Genomic DNA, 24,630 nt, shown 5'->3' with positions numbered 1-24,630 from the left:
CTGTGACATTCAGGTGACATTAATGTGGAAAGAATCCACGAATGTCATTAGCAATTCTTCCTATTAGTGTAGTGAACTGAGTAAGATTTATGTTGCTTTTATTTAGAAACACACAGTGTTATTCTATTTTGACTCAAGGGTGTTAACATTTTTACTGTTAGCATTAATTTGTTTTCTTTTAATTATACAATTACTACATTCATTTTCCCTAGTAAAATGGAAAAATATCTCAATTGCCAGATGTTGATGATACGTTCTTAGGGTCTTAATGTCTAGTCTCATTGGGTTTCTGGCTTTGGCTTATAAAAGTTTATGGGCTCAGTATTTGTTTATGTTGGGGGAATTTCACTGGCACATTTTAAAGATACAGTTACCATTTTCCATAGATGATTTCTGCCAATATTTGTCCTTCATTATCATCACAACAGAAGTTTCCAGTGTGTAATCTTTTGCAGTTCTGATAGGCTTAGCCTGCTCTTCCAAAAGTATTAATCAAATATCTGCTGCATATTTTTTCAAAAAATATTTTTTGTTCTTTGTCTGTGAAAGCCTATGTTTATCTAGAGAAAGTCTGTGAATCAATAAGATTTGGTTAATATTTTCTTAAAAATATTGACTTGAAATTTAATGCTAAGCATCTTCAAAAGGTAGTTTTGCCATGTAATTTTTAATATGTAAGTAAAGAATAGTTGTTTGTGAAGCTAACAGTATTGTCCACAGGAAGACATAGACTTGAACTTCCTCTCTTACTTAATACCATCCCATATTCTCCATCACAGGAACTCCTATATTAAAATGTTATCACAACCCTGTGATTCTTTTAGATTCTTCTCTGGTTGTCTAGATCTCCCAGAGAAAAATGAGGTGAAGAGAAACAGGTTTGAAAGATATTTTTGTTGGTACATTCATAAATTGATAATTAAAAACCAAATATTTGAGTTTCATACTCTGTAATGGTTTTCAAATAATGTTTTCCCATGTTGGATGCACAACTCTCTTGTCAATGGGTATTAGTCCGTTGTGAAGTAAGGAAACAATGGTTCAGAGAGGAGGGGCAAGTCCAGTCCCCTTACTGATAGAATGACAAATCAAGTCAGAGAGCCGTGCTTGCAGACCTCACCATGTCAGAGTCAATACTGAAAGAAAAGTGAAATGGAAAAAGCATATTAAGTTAAATTGCAAGTACCAGGTGGTGGTGTCACAAGCCTTTAATCCCAACTCTTAGGAAACAGAGGCAGGTAGATCTCTATGAGTTCGAGGCCAGCCTGGTCTACATAGAGTTCCAGGACAGTAGGTTACACAGAGAAACCTTGTTTTGAGAAACTAAAAAGAAAAGTTAAATTACAAGGTATGCAAACATTTCTTTTTCTTCATGACTTGAATTAAAAATATTTAAATCTTAGATTCTCAAATTTTTTCTGTTTAAAGTTTTGTTAGGCTTAGTTTTTGAAGTGGACGGGAGACAGAACCTCATATTACTCACCTTGGAAACAACAGGAAGACGGAAATTTATTTTGCTGTGTCACTATCTTGTTTTTTCCTAGCTGCAGATGTTCTTTGAGACATTCCTGAGGACAAGTTCACCCCTGCAGGCATTGGATAGCATGAAGGAAGCAATTAGCAAGCTCCTATTGGTGGCCGAGGTGTTCAGTGAAACGTCTACCCTGGGACCAAAGACCTTCCATAGGTGAGAGGGAGAGGGAGAGGGAGAGGGAGAGGGAGAGGGAGAGGGAGAGGGAGAGGGAGAGGGAGAGGGAGAGGGAGAGGGAGAGGGAGAGGGAGAGGGAGAGGGAGAGGGAGAGGGAGAGGGATTCTAAAATTTATTTGTGAAAAATTTAGTCTCTGAAAGTAAATAGAAGTTAGAAAAGTGTGTGTCAGTACGTCATAATATGACCTAAACATGTATGGCCAAATTTATAGATTCTAAAACGTCAGAGGTTGTTGAATGCCATTTGTTTGTATCAAAATGTTGTGACAGGAAGTAAAATACAAGGTCTTGAATATTTATCATTATCATCATCATCATCATCATCATCATCACCATCATCATTTCAGCAATCTAACTTTATAGACTAGACTAGCCTGGAACTTCTAATCTTTCTGCCTCTACTTCCTAAGCGCTGGGACTACAAGCCTGTTCTTGAATCGTAAAATAATTTTTGAATTTGTAGCCTCCTTTCAAGTCTTTCCATCAAATATACTAAGTGTTGATTAGGTGTAACTTTACCTGTACGTAATACATTTTGTACTCAAATGTCCCAATAATTTCAAAGAAGCAAAGAATTTTAACAAAATTCAGTCACCTCTAATCTCACAGCTCAGTGTCTCTGGCAATAGCTCCTTCTAGGGATACGGTGTCTAGTTTGCAAAAAAAGGGAGAGGTGTGTAGTGTGTGGTTCATTCTTACACATTCTGTAAGCATCAGTGTTAAGCATGGAGGACCTGGATGCTTCTCCCTGTATTAAGATTCTCATGGAATAATGTCAATCATTACTGGAGTGTGTCTTGGAGAATGGAGGCATATTTGCACTTTCTCTAATGAACAATCTATTTCATGTAATCTTCTGTTATCCATTCCATTGACCTTTTAAATCATGGAAATTTAACTGTATCAATTATAAACAATGTAATAAGTGTAGCAAACAGAATATGCTGTCCCAAACAGAATATGCTGTCCTGTTACTTTGTGTTTTTCCTTCCAGATGTAGACAGTGCTTTCAGCTTTTAACTTTTGATATTGGTTATGGAGATTTGGGGTACCCTGTAGTGCTCCAGGTGAGTATGCAGGACGAGGTGTGTATATTGAGGGGGGATGCATTTTCATTCACAGTTACCTGCTGATTAATAACAACTTCTGTTACAGTCCTTATAGGCTCATATGCTCATGGCTCCTAGCAAGTGGGAAATCTGTGAATTCTTATCACTATGTGGACACACTAGGACAAACATGAAGTTTTCCATAGTTCCCCCAAATTCATGAACAAATATAGTATTAAGTCAAGTATATGTTCATAGGGAAAAGGAAAACATACTGATAGTAGCAAATAGAAGATGACCCAGGGTACTCACATGGCATCATGAAGAGTTAGCTAGCTAGCTCTTCAATTCTTCTTTTTTTTTTTTTTTTGATTTTTGAGACAGGGTTTCTCTGTATTGTTTTGGAGGCTATCGGTCCACCCCGGCCTCGAACTCACAGAGATCCGCCTGCCTCTGCCTCCCGAGTGCTGGGATTAAAGGCGTGCGCCACCACCGCCCAGCTCAATTCTTCTTAAATTAGTCTACATTTTCATTTAAAAAGCCTATAGGAACTAGAGGGACTGACCAGTGACAGAATTCTTGCCTGGAATGCACTAAGCCCTAGGTTTCATCTCTAGTAATACAAATAAAAAATTATTTTTCAATTCTAATTTAAAAGCATACAAAGTCATGTGAATTTTTGAAAAATTTTCTGATATATATATATATAGACATATATACATATACATATGGGTGATTTTTAGTTTGATTTAAAAACTCTTCCATATCACTTCCCTCAGCATATTTTTTCTTCTAAAACACTTTTCAGTAGTAGGAAGACAAAAACATTGGTTCAGCTAATTTATGAAAATCTGTCCATTGGGCTATAGGGGATCAAGTTAATCTTATGGGTAAGCAGGGTTCAACTCCACTAGAGTTTAGTTTTTCCAAACTATAATGTAGAGAACACAATAACAGAAATTTTGCATGTTCAAGATTTATCTATGAATTTTAGAATTTTTATGAAATTTTTTTAATGATCATTTGCCTTTTTGATACATATCTAATAGTTAAAATTAAACTTTAAAAAGTTGCATTTTGGAAAAATATCATGTAGTATCTTTCATGAACAAATATTTGTAAGCTATAAAGAGTTTCAAGCTAAGCTAGTGTGACTTTGAAATAGTTCATGCTCCTCTACATTAAAAGAATGGCGTCTTCATAAGAAACATTACTCTCATTTATAAAAGTGTTAGCCTCCAGAAGACCACTAGATGTCAGTTCTGGTCTACAATCCAACCTGAAATAAATCATGCCTTAGAATTCATTTCACTGTAATGTCTCCCCTACTTCTTTTCCTTCAAAGGTACATGAGCATTTGAAAGTTCGGGATGATGAGAATTTCAATCTGGAGGACCAAAATACAGAAAATATCCTTTTAAAGGATACTTTCAATTTCCTCTTCTCCAATACATCTTCACTTTCTGAGCGATTACAGAAGCTCTATGCGCTTGAGGTAAGCTCATATACGCACACTGACAGCACTTTTCAGCCACTAGTTATTTTTATTGTGTAATTTAAATTTTATCACTTTATTTGAAATTAATTAATAATTGTAATCTATTATCTTGTGCTTCTAAATTTTTCTGATCTGAGGACCAACATCCTTTTATACTAAGTATGCATGCGAAGGGCTGTGATGAAAATGAAGTAAAAACGTTCATAATTGTTGAGGAGCGTTTATAGATATTTTAAATGATACATGTGCTCATATATGTTAGAATGCTTTCCAAAGACTTTTAGAACTCTCTGAAGGCAGTCTAGAATGCCAGAGTGCTCCAGGATGACTTCAGGGGAATTGAGTTAAAAATGTTAATTTGCTGAAATATTCATGTCTGTTAATGTTTGGCTGGATGCTGACAGGGTGTAATGCTTCAGAGTGATGCTGATATTTTTGTTTTGTTTTGTTTTTATGGCAGGTTAGCACAGCGTTTTTGTACACTAAAAAATCTGTGCCAATTACCATATTATTCCCCCCACATGCCTTTCTATTTTGAAACTCATATTTAAAGAATTTAGAAAAGGAGTATGTAAAAGTTTCACAAAGGTAATGATGGTGTCTGTCATGTACACCATGTCACAGAGCATTGTTCTTGATCTCAGGGACGCTCTATAGAACAAAGGATATGGGAAAATGTGGTGTGGGAAGTGTGTCTATCAGTCTATGAAACTCTCCAGTGACAGCATCCCACACTGAATGTTCATGGACAGATGCTCTTTGGTGTTTTCACCCCTATTGCTCTGAAGGCCCAAGGAAAATCTTGCATTCCCAAACCATGGCCACACACATCCTGCTCTCCTGTATCCACCTCTGTGACGTCACTGCCAAGGCACTGTTGGGTTAGTTAAGATGGTCAAGCTTGTCAAGTACGAAATATTCTTTTAATATGTTTGGATGTCGTTGAGACAACGTATATTTGTCTATGAATTCTATAACTTTAATGTGTGTGGCTGTTATAGAGTTTGATTTTTTTAAGTGGGGGGGGTGACTGACAAGAGATGATTTGAATGTTCCAGGGTTACTTAAGGCTGTTTGTTTCCCTTTCTAGGACAGAAACTATGGAAAGGAGCTGAATCAGTGCCTGTCTTTGGAGGAAATTCACTCAATTAGGACCTTTGTAAAGGAACTTGGGAGTCTGGGAGATTTCCAACTGGTAAAACAAAAGCAGCATGTCTTTTCTACTTAGTGACTGAGGTTATAATATTAATAGATTAGCTGTAAGCTGCCTGATTTTTCCTTCAGTTACACACAGATATTTCTTTAAAACATAGAGTCTTTTGTCAACTTTTGTCCTTTAGAGAAGATGTATATGTTTTGCTTTAAGCACTTGCTAATAATATGAGACTTAGCAGAGGTAAAGGATATGACATCACGGTAGCTGCCAGGGTTTGGCTGTTCTCTAGGAAAGATGTTGATATTTTTCTAAAGAAATGTCTTTTAGTTTGGGGCCTGTAATGCAACCAGCATTTATTACTTTTTATTACCCTTTTAATTTGAGAAAAAATAAATATAAGACTTTTGAAAACAGCCTAAATATTTTTAAAAATCTGTTCTTTTTTCATACATTGCATCCCACCCACAGTTTTCCCTTCCTCTATTCTTCCCAGCTTCCCTTCTACTCCCAACATAATTGGTGTTAGCGAATTTACAAGTGTCCAAAAAATAGAGTGTATGTGAACGTTCCTAGCAGCTCTCACTGGTTTCAGTTGGCAAAAAGGCATTTTCTTCTCACCCTGGACTTTTTGGTGTGTTTATCAACTTAGTGGTCAATACCAAAGCATAATTGATGATATCTGAATGTCCATGCCCAATGTGTTTTCTTTTATTTCTGCTACTAATATAGACTATAACGAGTTTATATTTTTACTTAATATTTTTTCATATATAAGACTATTTTAAAATTGTATGTAAATTAATTGATAATTTATTAATCTAATGCAAGGCTCAAATATTCCTTGTCATTTTTTTCAACCTATATACACACAAGTTACTTATATGAGTTGTAACCAGTTTACCAAGTTAACCAATGAACGATTGACAATTTTTAATGCAATTTAGCCCCCCTGAAAGTAAATTTATGACCCCAACATAACTTAACCAATACATTTATCATTTTAATTAGTTTACATTTACTAAATGACAGTTTAGCTTGATGTTTTAGAAAGACGCTCACCTGTCAGGAATTCATCACTCAAAACACAGTGAATGCAGACGGTCTCTATTGGGACAAGAGAACAAAAGAAACAAGGGCAAACCTCAATTTCCTGACTCTCAGAGTAGAAACAAGATAACCAATTTCCTCTTTTCTGTGAGATTAATAGTTCTCACCCTGGCATAATTCACTTGTAGAACGAAACAATTTCTCTTCCCCATTGCCTTTCTTCCTCCGCTCTTTTGAGGTTTTGATTGCTGGAAGAGATCCATGTATACTCATCAAAAAGAAAAAAATGACCCCATTTATACATATGCTCATCAGTGATTTTTCACAATGTCTTAAAAAGCAACATTTGCCTTAAAAACAGTACTAACAATTAAATTAATCTATACTGACCAATGGGCTGTGTTTGTGTGTGTGTGTGTGTGTGTGTGTGTGTGTGTGTACAAGAATAAGTGTGCACAAATATGAATGGAGGTCTGAGGACAGCTTCAGCTGTCATTCCTCTTGTGACATCTGCCTTGGTTTCTGAGACAGTCTCTGTTGTTGGCCCAGGACTCACCAAGTAGGCTGTGCTGGCCAGTCAATGAGCACAGAGGATCTATCAGTCTCTGCCTCCCATGCTGGATTCTGTAGGAGTTCATGCTTGGTTTTCCTGGGCTTCAGACTATGGTACTCTTACTGTCGTTGCAACTGAGTTATCCTCCCATCCCATGACCTTGAGTTTTTAAATAAATAACTGCTGGACAAAACAGTATCTGATTATATATAATTACTGTCTCATAATACTACATTTCAACTTCTCAAATGTTCAACTGATTGTTCTTCTGCTGATGTTTTCTTTGTACATTTCTTCTCAGCTCTTCCCATCCATCATTCCGGGAATTCAGTCTGTGATGCATGAATTTTATGCTATGGCAACTCCTAGCTCACTCCTGTCCCGATACTGGTCTCTTTTAAATGTATTTGAACAATTTTGGCCCACGAATAAAAAGGAACAGCTACATCCACTGGAATGGTAAGAAAGCCACAAATTTGAATGGTGCAATCCAAAAATTCTTAAGTCGAAAAGATTGATTTCAAAAGGCTTTGCCTACAGTAAAGGGAGCAACACAAAGGAAGTATACCTCAAAATTCATGGTCTGGAAAAGAAATGACTTTTAAGCACTGAAACCATAATGATTCTGCTGGTCGTCAGACACTGTAACAAAAATACACCCAACAGTTTTCAAACTAAGATGTGACTCCATTATAAACTAATGTTTAAAATTAGACATTTCCATCCCATTTCATCTTGTGATCCACACCATTGCATTACTGAAGCATCAGGAAGATTCTGTGGGATTTGTGTTCTGAACCATTCATCATCTTGGAGATAGATACAGCAGGCACATATATTTGGGGTTATAGAGGCATGGCTCTACTCTGAGCAAAACTCATCTAATTTTATAATCTGTACTCTGCTTTGTTTGTTTTGCTTTTAGAGAGTGTTTTGCCATCTTGACTTCCACCCTTACAAGAGGTAGCCATGAGGGAACAGGCAGGTGAGATATTAATGCCGCTAGTAGCTGGCAAAGAGGACGCACTTAAAGTTTAGTCTGTTCTTTAATATGGATAGAACTAAGAGAGCATTTGACTTTTCTACTGCCAGGAAAACAGAATTAGACCTAAGCCTCCCAGGGAGATGAAAGACTACTGGACATGACACTCATTTGTGTCTCTTTCAGTCACCATTGGGAATAGCTTCAGCTCTGTTCACTTGTCCCCTATTTCCTTAGGCTTAAGGAGATAGTGACTATAAGAAACTCGTTGGTAATTAAAAATACAAATAACCATACATCTGAGTACTTCTTAGAACTTCTTCTAGCATTAACATTCACTTTAATTGCAAAAGCTTTATCAGCCTAGCTTTATTCCCTCTGTAAATCCAAATGAATTTCTCCTTGCGTGCTTGAAAGCTGTTTTAAAATACTACAACATAAAGCCATTCTTTACACTCTGCGTTCAGTCGGATAATCCAAGACTACCTCCTATATCAGTGTAGATAGGCAAAGAACAGACGAGATTTCCCAAGGAGCTTATTTGTGTTGTTTGTAACGTGTGGTGAGTTCCCTAGAGATCTGCAAGCTTTACAACATTTGTTCCCTTGGCAAAGTTTTCTCCAGCTCCTTATGTATGAGCAGGTTCAGCAGTCCACTGCCTGAAACCAGAAGACTGGGTTCTCTTGCCTTAAAGAACTGTAAGAGTGATCACCATTGAATATAATAATAAAAGATTGGAACTATTCTTAATCACACAAAGGTGGATAAAAAACTCTGAACATTAGAGTTTATTAGTTATAGCTGGCCAAGTTCTGAGTCCTCTAATTTCTTTATATGTAAACATGGCTTAGGCTGCCTACCAACTAGTCTAGAAGGATTACTTAAGTTTTGTGTATGTCATGCTATAGTGTAAATGGGTGATAAAACACAGTTTACCTTTCGCTTCACATTTCTATGTCACTCAAAGGTCACTTCAGCATCTCTGGTGAGGGAGGCACTTTCCTTTCCTTTATAAGGGAAGCCATACATGTCCACAAATCTTTTCTATATTTAACACTGACAGAAGTAAATTTTTGATATTTATCAGAAGTCAAATAGCATAATTCTCCCAGAAATATTTCTAAAGTACTCAGTGTACATTATCTTTCACTTTACCCGTGAGTGTGTATTTTTTTATCATCATCTATGGTTTATTGCAAGGAGGACCATGCCTCTCAAACAAACTTCCCAGATGAAGGAAATTAAGATTCTAAGACAAATCCGTATGTAAAACATTCATCTAATACAAATACTGTCATGCTGACCACCTCAGGGCTCTGCACTTTTATCTAGTGTACCATGCAGACAGGGAGGCAGCCATCTTCACAATGGCCGCAACGAGGAAGTTTTATATATGTGTACGGCACTTGGGATCTAATGCCATCTTTCCTTTGAAATAAAGATCATTTACTTGTAGCAAAGCAACAGGGTAAGAGAAGATGAAGCCAGGACATCAGCAGTGATAGGTAATGTTTACATGTGAGCCCCAAGGCTCAGAATCCAGACGGCCCAACCTAAGCAGTATGAAAACCTTTTAAACATTAGTTAATTTTCATTTTCCTGGAAAGTTGCACATGCACTTCGCTATGTGGAAATGTTTTCTTAGAAAATACTCATCAATTTAAAAGTAATTTATTCACAATGATATCCGAGAAAGACCTGCATGACATGCTCTTGTATGCAAGTTCTTTCTCCATTAAGACAGCCATGCTTCCATAATTCAGTTCATGTGTACTACAGGCCTGTGTCTCTTGAGTGAGTCTCCTGGAAGTTCTTGTTCATGGGACATTCTTAGACTTTTAAAAATTTGGACTTCAGCTGGACTTACTTCATTAAAAGAGTGATTGCCACTATGCAGAAAGCTCTGGGTCGGATCCCGAGCATTACAAAAATAAAAATAAGCTAACAACCAAACATCTCAGCACCATCAAAAACTTTATAGCTCTTGCCAAGCAAGCTTTACCTGTTATTCAGTTTTTTTTGGAAGGAATCACTATATTTTGCCTCCAAGTTTTTGTGGGTTTCGTGTGTGTGCGTGGTTGTTGTTTGTGTGTGTGTGTGTGTATGCCAAAATAAAACAGACTTTTAGAAGTAAAATTATCAAAAACTTCTAGCATTGGCAGTGATAGAAATGCTAATTAGCAACAAGAAAACTCTGTTTAATCCTAGATCCTTTGAGATTTCCTGCCTGATGATGATGCTGTAATAGGCCTGAAGATGCCTTGCTGGTCTTTGTGCCAAATTACTCAGCAGTGTCCGGCACTGGCGTTTTTGTTTTTGTTTTTTGTTTTTTGTCACCTCTGTTGGATCTGGGCTATCTGAGGTTGCTCAGCTTCCAACCGGAGAGTGGCTGTTTTTTCACTAGTTTTCTTCAACTATCCATCCACTTGTTAGTGATGATAAGATTTGCACCCACCTCACTGGAGGCTAGATAGTCAGCCTCGAGGAATGAAGTCCAGATAGTGCTTGTTGTCTTCACCAAAATAACTGTGACCACACAGGTCAAAAGACAGTGTTGATCTGGACTTGCTTGGCATTGTATTCACAGGAATTCTTCAACAAGAAACGAGACCATTCAGAAACCACAAGAGTCAATGGAAGCAATCAAAAGCAAAGAAGGTAAAAGCATACAGCCCCACATAGCATAGCATAAAGTACTATCTGGCTTAAAAATATATCTAAAATGTTCAACTTTGTTAGCAATCAAAAATGAAAATTAAGCAAGAAAGAAGTGATATTTTTCTCCTCAAAATTGAGTGTTCTTCTTAAAGATAGGGAAGGAGTTAGGGGAAATGAGTGTTCTCATACTGAAAGCAAATGTTTCAATTAGAGCACATGTTAAGGGGCTACTTGATAGCATGGAAAGTAAACTTTAAAAGTTACACTTGGGGCCTAAGCATTGAGAGGTAGAACATATGCTTGGTATGTAGAGGCTGTAGGCTCAATCCTTAATGCATATAAATAGATTATCTGGTTAAATAAAATTTACACTTACACACTAGAAATTCTACTTCTAACTATTTATTTTAAGGAAATAACTAATATGCATGAACATTTAAATATTTAGGTATTTTAATGAGCAGTAATGTAACTTCTGAAAAAAGTTTAGTACCTATTTATAATACAATTATCATAAAATTATAAAAATAAATAAGCAAGTAATAAATGAAAAAAAAACATTAGAATCCACCATTATTGCTGTAAGAATAGACTGAATGCACCTGTAAACTTACAGTCCTGAAATAAAATTCTATAAATAGCTAGGAAAGAACATTTGCCACAAAAGATGTTCAGGCTACATGGTTGAATGTAACAGCTGCCTACTCACAAGAGCAACCTCAAGGAAGTTTAGTGGTGATTTTTTTATTACCCTGACTTACCTCTTTGTTTCTTCAATTCTATTTTTAAAGACTATCTAATGTTTTGTCATTAGAAGAAAAGTATTTTAAGAAGAAAAAAGTGAAAGAAATACCCATCAATGCATCTATTTATTTTAACTAAAGAACACCCATTTATAACCACGATTTAGTCTGATACCGTGGTTCCCAGTGGTATGGCATTGAATCTTCTAACCAGAATTTTGGGTTAGGGCCCACTAGTGAGCTTGCAGGACACTAGTTTGAGAACCACAGATTCAACAAAATGAATCGGTAGAAAGAGCAATGAATGGGTGATGGCCGAGCATGACTACTCTCTTCTGCCACCACTTTCTTCTTTATAAATGAATATTTTAAAGCATTCTACACATTTTAAGCAATCCTTTGTTCATAAATATTTATTATGATTTTTTTCCAGATGATTGTTTAGTTATCTGGAATCTTGGAACATACAGGGAGGGTAACCAACTGGTTAGAATGTCCTCATTCCAACAATTTAGGAAATTATAGCATAGGATCACAGAACCAGAAGAAAATTCAATAGTTTACCTTGAGGGTAGGATGACATTTAGACCACTCATTTGTTCCTCTAATATTCCCCTACTAGAAGCAATCAGTTGTTTGAGATTTGAAACCAATGCAATAGCTGAATATATTGTACCTGTTAACTGTGCTTATAAGTGCTCGTTGGTGAGGAGTGGAGAGATGACTCAGTCAGTAATGTGCTTACTATTCGTACATGAGTATCTGCATGCCAGACATAGCATGCATATAGAACTCTGGATGTGATGGTGAGAATCCCTAGTGCTTGGTAGTGGATGGGGGGTAGAGATTAGCAGATCCTCAGGCCTTGCTGGTTGGACAGTCTAGCTTGTCAATAAGTCCAAATTCAGACCACAAGACAGAGGGAGGAAGGAGAGAGAGAGAGAGTTTACATTAAATTCATAGTCTTATTTTCTAACTTAATTTTTATTTCAGATGCAGTTCCACGAGTTTTATATGAAAATAAAGATATACACTGCAGTGATGGTGAGTTGAGATTGAAGTGTTTCCATAGCACAGCCCACCAAACTAGACATAACCCAACTTTGAAAAAATATAAACATTTTATCATATTCCGATATCTTTAGGCTGCTAGTTTCTTTAAAGTAAATTTTAAGATATTTTATTTCTGGTTAAGTTAATATCTGTCACCTCTGCCTGAATAGAGCATTTCATTTTTAGTTATTCAGATTTTTAGTTTAAAATATTATATGTACATATGTTGTTTTAGGCCCATGACTTTCAGGATTATTTTTAGGTGCTCAAGGAATCTTAGGGCTTTACATTACAGGTAGAATTTGACTCAGACATCCTCTTTAGAAATCTCACTATCTTGAATTAAGTTTTTTCCTCCTGGGTGATTACTGTAATGGGGAATACTTGAATAGAATTCTCTCTGTAACAACTGAGAATTTCAAACTCATTTTTCAGTTTATTGTCTTAAAATATGATGAATTTTAACTACACAAAATACAATACGTATGAAGTTTAAGTTTAGATGAAATTTGAATTAAAAGTCGCTTGGCTCATCTGGTTTTATACAGTACCAGTGGTCTTCTAACCCTGTCTTTTCAGTTAGTTCCATTGACCTTCAAGCTCACAGAGCTATTAAATGACTGAGGTGGGTCGTGCCCTTCAGATTCGTTCTAAGATCCTGAGCCTTCTTTTCTTTTAAAAAAAATTATTATGTGTCTTACATGTATGTGTGTTTTGCCTGCATTTATGTCTGTGCACTCCACAAGAGCATGATGGAACTTGAGGAGGCCAAAAGAGGGTGTTGGAGCCTCTTTTCTTTTCATAACTCCTGGAACTGGGGTTACACATGGCTATGAACAACCATGTGACACTAAGAATTGAACCTGGCACTACATTCATGGAGTCTGGATCAGTCCCCTGTTGGCCTCTGAGTCATCAGTCTGGGGTTCAAGAGCTCCCCCTTGTCCAGTCAGCTGTCTTTGTGGGTTTCACCAGCACGGTCTTGACAGCCTTGCTCATCACTCCTTCAACTCTGTTACGGGGTTCCAGGGGGTCAGTTCAGTGTTAAGTTGTGAGTATCTGTCTCTGCTTCCATCAGTCACAGGATAAAGGTTCTAGGATGTCACATAAGGTAGTCACCAACCTTATCATCAGGTAGGGACTATTATGCAGTGTCAGTGAGGAGGCCTCAGAAATCTCTGGGCTTTGGGTAGTAGACTAGTGTTCACCATGGCATACAAATGAACTTTGGGAGCCCATTCCACATGGAGGAATGCTCTCTCAGCCTGGACACATGGGGAAGGGCCTAGGTCCTGTCCTGGATGAAATGATAGACTCTGAAGATTCCCCTAAGGAGGGCCTTATCCTCCCTGGGGAATGATGTGGGGATTGGCCTGGGGGTGGAGGGGTGGGGGTGGCGCTGGTGGAGGGAGAAGGGGGGAGCTGGGATTGACATTTGAAGCATGCATGTTTCTAATTTAAATAAAAAACATACATAAAATTTTTTTCAGATCATAATAAAAAAAAAAGAATTGAATCTGAGTCCTCTGGAAGAGCAGTGGGTGTGGTGCTCTTAACTACCGAGCCAACTCTCCAGCCTCCTGAATTTTCTTAATATCTTACATCATGCAAATAATTAGAAGCCCTCCATTGTAGGTTTATTTTTTCAATATATATCTCTTAAAATAAATTCACATTTACCAGTCTATTATGCATTTTGCTAAAACGTGTATTTAGAAAACTTGTCTTCTGGGCATTATGGCACACGGCTTTAATCACAGCGCTCAGAGGCAGAGGTGGGCAGATCTCCAATGAGTTCTAGGCCGGTCTGTTCTACAGAGTGTGAGTTCCAGGACAGCCAGGGCTACACAGAGACACCATGTCTTGAAAAGCCAAAAAGAAAAAAAAAATAGAAAGAAAGAAAAGGAAGAGAAAACTTGTCTTCCAAAACAAATTCCTCTAAAACATGAGAGTTGAAAAAAAATGGAATGTGTAACCTTAGGCTTAATTTATTATAAATAGAAGTCTTTTAATTTAATACAATCTAACTTGTTGCCTTCTGAATATTGGCGTTTAGTCATCCTTTTCAATAATCATATCATAAATCATACTGGAGTAATATTAGTCTTTATGAAATCAACAAGTGTATTCAGTTAAGGACAGAAAGCTTTTCAAGTATTGCTGTTCTTACCAGGGAAAAGAGAGCCCGGGTGCTCCCCCCAAACACCCCACCCCTCACCTCCCAACCCCCACCCCTGTGACCAATCCCTCACACCTACAAGACCCAGCTCCTTTTTCTTTTGGGTACCCTGCTGCTCTGGGTATGATTTTTAAAGAAAGAAAGCTCAACGAGAAAGCTAACAGAATTGGGAGTAGTAGCATTTTTTTGAGTCTGTCCTGGGTAAGGCCCAGGGCTACATGCAGTTTGGAAAAGCCATATCTTCTCTGTGGGCTTCCGTACTGGATGAACTCATCCTCTTCAGTTCCCAGGTGATGTCGATGAGAGGCACGTTGTCAGAAAATCTCTGCAACTTCCTTCATGTTGTTTTGTTCCCTGTTTAAAACTTCATCTTACTTGTATCTTTACAATTAATCTCCCTGCTTTCATGGTTTGATATAAGATTTAAAAATATGCTGTGAGATGCTCCTGCACAGGTGGGGTTATCTTTAAGAGAATAAGCCTTTCCTGTCTTCAATATGAGTTACAGTGGTCCGTCAAGAGAGCAATAAAATCCTATGGTTAAAAGAAATCCCTTAAAAACCACCAAAACTTCAAACAGCTTTCCCGTGTACGCTTGCCAAATAGGTTAAGCAGCCTGCTACCAACATCCCTCATGCTGGGTTCTCATAGATCTAAGGTAAGCGGGCCTGAGACAAGTCAGGACTGGACTGGGAGAGAAGCCAAGGACACACCAGGTGTTTACAGGCAGCAGCCTTTATTCAGTTGCAATGATGTCAGAGCTAAATCAACTTTCAAGTTAGGGTCCAGGACGCAGCACCCAACCCAGTCATGTAAAGTTTGGTGGTGGTGGTTGGGGGTGACCGTCTTGCTAAAATCTTGCTTAAGAAAGTAATTGTACATTTATTTCATCTCTTGTGGAGGTGAGGTTCAATCTATAAGAAGTACAAGCCCCTTTTGAAAACTGTGACTGCCCAGTGAAATATAAAAATAAACATAAATACTATAAACCAAAAGGAAATTAATTCACACTAAATTGCTATAAAAATATATTCTTGGTTAATAGAAGTGGCACACGCCAGTAACCTCACTGCTGGGAGGCCAATGCCAGAAGATCACAAGTTCAAGGCTAGCATGAGCTGTATGGGAAGACCTTGTGTCAAAATGAAACAAATGAAACGAAAACGCATGTCTATTAAGTTAAAATACATCATGTATGATCCATGTTGATAAAACAATCTACTGCTTTGTTTTCATTCAAGTGGTCCTAAGCACAAGTATATTTATATTCTCTTCATGCCTGGGCAGCTCAGGCCTCCTTAGTCAATGGTGATCGTTGCTCTAGCTTTTTTAGTATTATGCTGTGATCAGAGCATTTGGATCAAATCCCATAACTGTTAACCACCTATTTTCACTATGCTAATCTCCATGCCTTGAACAGACATGTGGATTGGGTATGTGGGACTTTGATTTTAAAAATCAATACACGATTAAGAAAGCCATTGAATTTGAAATAAATGCAATGATTATTTTCAGTATAAGTCATAATACTATATACTTATAGTCTTATGAATCATGTTGAGACAGATTATTAAAATTATGGTTGAAATATACCTATGTATGTATATCAGCCAGAAAAAAATCTTTGGTTGGCTTGCTCTTTTCAAATGTCAAGTAAAATTAAGCAGTGTACTCAAACCACTTAGAGATTCAACAAAATACTTTTCTGTAGAATGAAATTATGCCATATTTATGATAATATTCTGTGACAAATCTTTCTCTGTCCCACCCCGTCAGCTCCCAAGTAATGACATGGAGACTTATATTAATTATGAAAGCTCAGCCTATAGCTTAGGCTCATTCCTAACTAGCTCTCAGAACTTAAATTAAGCCATATTTTAAAAATCTACATTCTAACATGCATCTTTTTATCTTTCTTTCATTTTGTACCTCTGACCTGTTCTGTGTCTCCTGGCATCTCCTTGTATCTCTCTGCGCCTCAATTATTTCTGACTTTCTTTCTCTCTGCAGAAGTCTCTCCTTTACCTCCTGCCTAGCTGTTGACTGTTCAGCTCTTTATTAAACCAATCAGAGTAATATGTCTTCACAGAGTGTACAAATATCCCACAACACTCTTGTGACTGTTGTAAAGAATAGATAAAATACTTATAGATACTGCACTGAAATCCCTTTTGATAAACTCTCGAGTAATTGTCCATTCCAAATATTAATGTTCTATGTAATTTTACAGTAGCTGCTGTGTTTATATATGCACACACTACTGAAGCCGTTTTCCCTTTCTTGTAACAAGACAGTGTTTGCAATAAAATGAGTTCCCCAAGGAAAATTTATAGTCAATGGCATGAAGTCATTGTAGGCTCAAAAACAGGTTTAAACAGATATGGCATTTCTTTTTATTACTTTATGACACTTTCCCCTAATGAGGTGGCTTGGGAAGGAATTTCAGGATGCTTTGTGGATATTTTGAACTATTGTGTTTGATATGGTTCCAAAGTTCACATTTCTGCTCTACCGTTACTGGTCTTTTATGTGGTGATATCTTGCTTGTCCAAGATCAGAGGATGGAGCTTGCCACTAGCTAACCAGAGAGGTCTGGAAGTCTGTAAAGAGAGACAGGAAGTGATATGGCTAGGTGGGAACAGGAAGTGAGATGGCTGGAATAGAGACAGGAAGGAAGATGGCTAGGCAGAGAAAGGATATAAGCCAGGAGAAACAGAAACTTGGTGTATTTTGTGCTGGGAAGCTAATGAGGTAAAGGTGGCATTTGCTTGCTCCTTCTTCTCTTTGATCTCTCACCATTTTCTCTCTATCTGACTCTGGTTTTTAATATTAGAGCTACTAAGATCTCCATTTACAAACTAATGGCAGTTTAATGACATTTTTCATTTAGAAAGTTTCCTGATTGGCTGCTGGCTCCCTTCACTGTCCCACGGAGCCATTGTCTCCATTTTCGTAGCTGACTAAGATGTTATATTTCATGAGGATGTTATCAACCCAAAAGTGAGACATTTCCCTCACCTTTTATGCCTTTATCATTTCGAGGACTGAGAAAAAATACTGTCTGTATTGCACCAACTACAGTGAACAGTATAAGCTCCTCCGTATCTGACGTCATGTTGGAAATCATGTTGATGCCATGAATCAGTGGTGCCTAGGTGTTGAGGTGATAGCCACTGATCACTGAAACTGTGCATAGCAGTAGGAGGGTGAAACACCTTAATTGCATGCAGTTTTAAAACTTATATGCAGTTCACAGTTGCTTTTGTCATTCTTTCTGTCTCGGAAACAGAGAAAGGCGCAGTCTGCAATATCAAGATCTTCACCCACCCCCATCTGGAGCTAAATCCCGAGTTCAATCCGAAGGTCAAAGATTATTACTGTGAAGTGCCATTTGATGTGCTGACAGTGAGGATTGGAGCAGAGACCTCTAAGTGTCAGTGCAAGGTGCATCTGCAGGAGCGGGCAGGGCCAAGGTATGGGGATGTGTGCCAGCTGACTCGACTTCCCACCAGAAAGCAGGTGTCTGGTTCCACCTTAGCTGGTGGTTCCGGAAAACCGAAGCATGGTCCTGGAAAGCATGGTGGTGGGAAGTCTGCCTCTTTCAGGCTTCATGTGCTCAGAAACACACACAGATTCTCCACCAGTCCACAACAAAGGGAGTTAACCTTGATAATAATACAGTAAGAAGAGAGGGCCTTGAGACAGAAGATGAGGGGAATCCATCAAGAACTCGGCTTCATGCATCTTCTTGTTTCCAGATTGTTGGAGCCGATGCTTGTAAACAGTGACCCCCTTTCACCCTAAGCCAGTGTCCCCAGTTTGGTGACAATCTGTGGGCACAGCAGGCTCATCTTGCAGGGTTTATTTATTTACTTACTTCTCCGTTTGTTGTTATTTTCCATAGATGCTTTTGAAAGACTCCAACTCTTTTGTTTGAAAACTCGAACAGAATCAGAACACTGTTACATAGTGTCCATAAAGAGGAAGATACAAATCTGTGCCGTAGGGCAAAGGTTCTCAACCTGTAGGTGTTGACCCCCTTTGGGGCTTGAAAGGCCCTTTCTCAGGGGTCGCCTAAGACCATTGGAAAACACAGATGTTTACATTACAATTCATAACAGTGGAAAAATTACAGTTGTGAACTAGCAACGAAAATAATTTTATGGTTGGAGTTACGGTAACATGAGGAGCTGTGTTAAAGGGTCACAGCATTGGGAAGGGTGAGAACCACTGCTGCAGGGCAAGAAATGTGCTTGGCATTGATGCCAGTCCAGTTTAGTATAAAGAAAGGATGTCAGTTGGGGAACTTGGGCAGTCTATGTGGCTGCTGGAAGTATTTATCCCTAGTGCACAAATGGGCTTTGGGAACTCATTCCCTATGGAGGGATACTTTCTCAGCCTAGATACATGGGGGAAGGCCTAGGTCCTGCCCCAAATGATGTGACAGACTTTTGATGATCCCCCATGAGAGACCTCATCCTCGCTGATGAGTGAGTGGAGGATGGGATAGGGATTGGTGGGGGGTATAGGAGGATGAGAGGGAAAGGGAATTGGGATTAGTATGTAAAATAAGATTGTTTTTAATTTAAATAAAACTTAATTTAAAAAAGAAAGGATATGAGCTCAGGATACCCCTCTATTAATAGAGTGCTTGCCTAGCATACAAGAAACCTTGGGCTCAACATTCACTTGGAGGTCAGTCTGGGATACATGATAATATTTGTCAAAAGAAGGGAAGAAAGGAGGAAGAGGGAGGAAGGGAAGAAAAAGGAGAAAATGAAATAACAGAGAAAAGAGAAAAGGATTCATGTCATTCTTATCTGTGCTCTACCCTGACTCTATGTAACTGGAGGCAGTTGACTATCAGTTCTTTTTAAGATTTTCTGTGTTGCTGGGCAGTGATGGTGCACACCTTTAATCCCAGGCATGCCTCTTGAGAGGCAGAGGTCTGTGCATCTCGGAGTATGAGGCCAGACGGGTCTATGGAGTGAGTTTCAGGACAGCCAGGGCTATATACAAAAACCTTGTCTTAAAAAAACAAATGAATGAAAAAGAGTCTCTATGTTTATAATAAGGGCCATTGTGGTTTGTACGGAGCTACTGTGTTAGAAGTAATGGCCTGACCCTGACAGGTGGTTCATAAAATTACTTTCTTTCCCTCTAGTTAATGAAGGACATGACTTATTCTAAAAGATGATCCCTAGTCTAGCTAAGAACTAGACTTTTCATATTTCATATTTCTTGTGAAATTATGCAACTCTTACATGTTTTACCCAAGTAACAATCATCATAATGATGACGATAATAAATACTGATGTCTGAATCTGTTTGGACTAAGTAATTGTCCCCATCCATATTAATTCTCTTCTATCTCTCACTCTCCATCTCCTTCCGCTGTCTGCTCTCAGCTTTGCCAACTATCCCCTGGGATTAGGAATGAACAGAATTTCCATGGTCGTGGTGGATGAATCTCCAGCAGAGGGTGACATGGAAACCACGTATAAACTCACCATCTATAGAGAAGACCGCCCAAGTCTGCCCTTCTTCGAGGACTTCACAGCATGCGGTTTTGTACAAGTGAGTGAACTTTGCATTTGCACTCGTGATGAACTGGGAATGAGTAGTTAATCCAGTGAGAAATGCGAAGAGTGCAATTGTTACTCACAGCATTGTGCCTCTCTAAACTGTGATCTCTGCAGCAGTCTGATCCCAGGCAGGTATCTGAAGCCGCCATTCTGTGGTTCCTTCCCCAAGTGGTAGCCGCATTGTGCTTGCTGGGCTCAGGGACCCATCATAGTTACTGTTTAACACTGTGGAGCACCAGCAGCTTTGGATTCGGTTTTGCATTGCCCATTTAAATTTTCATGTTTATCTTGGATTTGTCCCTGGATCTCCTTTTGAAATATTAAACTGAATCCAGTGGAATTTATTGTAAGAAAAAAAATTAGAAGAAAACATACAAAATGAAATTTGCTTGGCCTAGATGTATTTCCCATTTGTGTCTCAGCCCTTAATCACTTCTCAAGGCTGTGGGCTCTCCTTTGAGATACACATTCCATTTTGTAGCCTTACTGGTTTGGGAGGAGGGTTTCTGTTACCCTCTGACTTTGTCTTTTTGTCAGCTCTGCCTTACAGTTTCTTTTCTTTACATTTTCTCATACCATGCATATACCCTCAGGACAGATGATGCCAGACAAGTAGGAGTTAGAACTCTGATCAAATATTTCCTAATCCATTCAGAAAACATAATCACAGATATACCCTTACAATGTCAAGAGGATGTGCTTGCTACCAGGAACTTTGTAATAGAGAGGATTAAATGGGGATATGAGCCACTGGGCCTCTGTGGATGGCAAGAATCCCCTGGTTGTTTATGTGTTCATTTAGTGGCCAGACACTGCAATCCTTCCCTTCTTCCATCACCATTTCTCATTCTTCTATTTCCAAAAGCCTAATACCATTTCACAAGGTTATTTATCCCTTAGATTTTTGTCCCAAGGAAATATAAATCTCAACCTTAGGAATCCTCACAAAATCAGAGGGAATTCTACATTGTTCTAAAGAGTAGTATAACAAAGCAAAAACTTAAAGGTTATCAATAGATGTATTAATGAAAACCATTTTTGTAAATAAAAGGGAAATCAGGTGACTCTTTAGAAGCCCATACCTGTTTCAGTGCATATGACACTGTCCTCTGATACTCTTTCTCCTCCGTAATTCCCGTGCTTATACATATAGTAAAAACCTTTATTTTATTATTTTTAATTAATTTATTTAATTTAAATTTCATCTCATATAATGTATTTTTGTCATGTTTTTCCCTTCTAATATCTTCTTTATCAACCACCGTTTGTTCCATTAAAGAGAAGCCAGACACATAAATATACATACACTGTCTCATTAATAGACATTTAAAGGCAGGTAAAACTAACCTGATTATGAGACCAGAACAGGGGTTATCTGGAGGCTATCAATGCCCCTATTCATGAGCAGACCCTTTGAGGAAGTACCCAATAACAAGTGAAGCTGCTCAGTTAACACTTACATAATTTACTTTCTATCTATGTAATACAGGCAGTATGTATGAAATAGTTGGACAAATTTGCATATAAATTTTAGTTCAGTGAAATATGAAAAGAAAATGTTAGAAGGGAAGTTTGTATTGTTATCTTCCAATACCTGTCTTACTTATCAAATACCATATTGATCATAAGCAAGTTAATTACCATGCAGTTACCATAGAGAATAGATTATACTTATTACTGTAACATGAACAAAAATATTAGGAAATTCTTGTGGGATGACTCTCACAAATGATTGCAGGAAAGTATTTCAGTCATTTATGAATCCTTTCCAGGGAGTTCTTAATTGAAAGTTTATGTGTGGTCCTTCAGTAAGGACTATATTTTATAACATGGAAAGTGTTTAATAGTATTTTTTAACCTTTCATTTATAAAAATTCTCGAATGAGTGAGCAGGAAAGTGTGGCGTGAAAAGGCAGCTTATTTTCAATGCTTAGCTAGGCCCGAGCTGTCACATGGGCTGCAGGAGGACAGGGCCCTAGGTCTCTCATAGGCTCTACCTCCAATTCTACCCAGAAGTCCCGTGTGCTAGTTAATTTTCTCACTGCTATTACAAAATACTTGATAAGAGCAGCTCAGAGAAGAAAGAGTTCACTTTGGCTCACAGTCTGAGGGTACACCAGCAAGGCATGGAAGCAGGAGCACAAGACAACTGCTCATATTTCCTTCAGAGATAGGAATCGGAGATGAACCCTGGTGTTCAGCCCAGCTTCTCCTTTTATTCAGCTGGGAATCCTAGCTGTGGAGAGGTGCCACCTGTATTTAAGCTCTATGTCTTCTCTTCTTAGTTAAATCTCTTTGAAAAGACCTCATGAGCAATCCCAGGGTTTGCAAACAAATCCAAATAATCCAGCAAAGTTGACAATGATGGATGCTGCTTAGTGTCATTATCATCTTTCGGCTTCAATGCTGATAAAATGACATCAGTTCATATGCATAGAAAGTGAGAGGAGATCAGTTCCTAATCACCAAATCTTAGGTTCTTGAGAATTTCTGAATTAAACTGATAGCAAAGCATATACATATCATGTAACCTAAAATGTTCTATCTTCCAAACGCACCTCCCCCATTTTCTGCTATTGTATTGTCAGGATTAAAGTCTACATTACATTATTTGAAAATTAGCAGTTGTTTAATTTCAGTCCCCAAAACTTACACGTGCAAGCCTAAAAGGAAAGCAGTTAAACTTTAATCACGTTTTGTTTTCCAGCAAAAAGGGAAATTGTAACTTTTCCTTGCATTTCTAATTAGATTTTGGTTTAATGGTCTCCATTGTTCAGTTTAAAATTAGCATCCTAGTCCATTCATGTTACTATAACAAAATGCCTGTAGCTAGTAACTTATAAAGCTAATTTCTCATGGTTCTGGAGGCTGAGAAGCTCAAATTGTGTCTTTGGAACTCTGTCAAGACCTCTGGATATTGCCACTGTAGCAGGGGCAGAAAGCACACAGGCTGTGTTCCACTTGGGGAGGAGCTAAGGAGCAAGACCAAGGCCTATGCCTGTTGATAAGGCACCAGTCCTTCCATAGGGGTCCCAGCCCTTTTATAGGGACTAGGACACCGCCTTCATGACTTAATCAAATCCTAAAAGGTCCCAGCTCACAATACTACTACAGTGGCATTATTTTAACACAAGAATTTTGGGTGTCAGTCAGTTCTCAGCAAGCACAGTAATTAACCCACTTTCAAATAACCAATGCAGCATAATTCAATGTGGATGCCATGAAGCCCCTCATTTCTCCTCCCCTTGTTCTCCTTCCCTCTGGGAATCAACTATTCACTTTATTGTTTCACCAGAAGATTAGCAGGGACGAGAAAGCAGAGTTATAAAACGTAATAGTTAAAAGCTAGTCATCATGGTATTTTGGTGAATGATAAGATCTTTAAATTCTAAGCCACTTTATATCTTTCGTATGTCTAAACCATAATAAACCATTTGGAATTATTTAATTTCTTTATCTCAGTTAGGGTATGACAATTAGAAATTGTATATGGTTGTCCCAAAGGGGTTTTAGTCATCATATGTAAGGATGAATGTATTTATTTATTTATTTATTTTGGTTTTTCGAGACAGGGTTTTTCTCTATTGTTTTGGAGGCTGTCCTGGAATTCGTTCTGTAGAACAGGCTGGCCTTGAACTCACAGAGATCCACCTGCCTCTAACTCCCGAGTGCTGGGATTAAAAATGTGTGCCACCAACTCCGTCATGTTTTTATATAATTGATAGAAACATTTAGACTGGGGCCACCTACCTCAACCACAGCACCAAGGACACTTGGACCTGGATAATTTGGAAAAAAACAGTCAGAACATTATCATAAACCCCTTCTGAAAGTGGTTACAGTTTATGTCCCCAGACATTTCCAATGTCTCCCATGGGGCAGAATCAGCACCAATGGAAAATCAGCCGCTTAAAGCAGTAAGCTTTCTTCCTAACACTGTGTTAATGAGAGTGAATGACTTACAGGTATTCCTTAAATGTTGCATGCTGGAGACTCATTCTTACATTTCATCATCCTGACATCTTAATTGCTTCCAGTTCTGCTCACTAGCTAGACTTCTTTTCTGCCTTGTGTAATTACTAGTATCACAAGTGGGCTTTCAATTACAGAAAACATGTTCTTAATGAAAACTAAAACCATCATGCGACTGACACACTTAGATTGTTACCGCATTAGGTTTATCCATAAATGTGTAAGGCTTCACTGCTAAGAAAAAAGGTTTAGAAAGTAATAAATAAACTGTTACTGTGGCTGGAAAATGTCATGTTTAGGAAATAATAAAATATATTTATGTTCTAAGGAAATTGAAATACACATGGAGAAATATTTATTTTACTGCCTCTTTCCAAATCAAAGTTTTTACATGGACAACAATAACTCCGCAGAAATTGATTTGTGGAGTTGATCTTCAGTCTGGTG

At 38.1% G+C, this 24,630-nt stretch overlaps 1 protein-coding gene across 2 annotated transcripts in view; it reads left to right on the top strand.

Annotated features, from left to right (window-relative positions):
* Positions 1–24,630, top strand: part of Cped1 (cadherin like and PC-esterase domain containing 1) — a 258,430-nt gene that overhangs the window by 129,060 nt on the left and 104,740 nt on the right. For both annotated transcript variants that reach the window (XM_013119074.3, XM_040728510.1), the window contains 9 exons: positions 1,545–1,687; positions 2,703–2,775; positions 4,103–4,252; positions 5,346–5,450; positions 7,313–7,470; positions 10,581–10,651; positions 12,388–12,438; positions 17,916–18,099; positions 20,035–20,203. In XM_013119074.3, the coding sequence (XP_012974528.1) occupies positions 1,545–1,687; positions 2,703–2,775; positions 4,103–4,252; positions 5,346–5,450; positions 7,313–7,470; positions 10,581–10,651; positions 12,388–12,438; positions 17,916–18,099; positions 20,035–20,203 (1,104 nt within the window). The remainder of the gene's footprint in view (positions 1–1,544; positions 1,688–2,702; positions 2,776–4,102; positions 4,253–5,345; positions 5,451–7,312; positions 7,471–10,580; positions 10,652–12,387; positions 12,439–17,915; positions 18,100–20,034; positions 20,204–24,630) is intronic.

This window comes from Mesocricetus auratus, unplaced genomic scaffold, assembly GCF_017639785.1.
Source record: "Mesocricetus auratus isolate SY011 unplaced genomic scaffold, BCM_Maur_2.0 Super-Scaffold_100019, whole genome shotgun sequence".
Classification (NCBI taxonomy): domain Eukaryota; kingdom Metazoa; phylum Chordata; class Mammalia; order Rodentia; family Cricetidae; genus Mesocricetus; species Mesocricetus auratus.
Note: the sequence above shows the minus strand (reverse complement) of the source record. Positions and strands in the feature narration are given on the sequence as shown.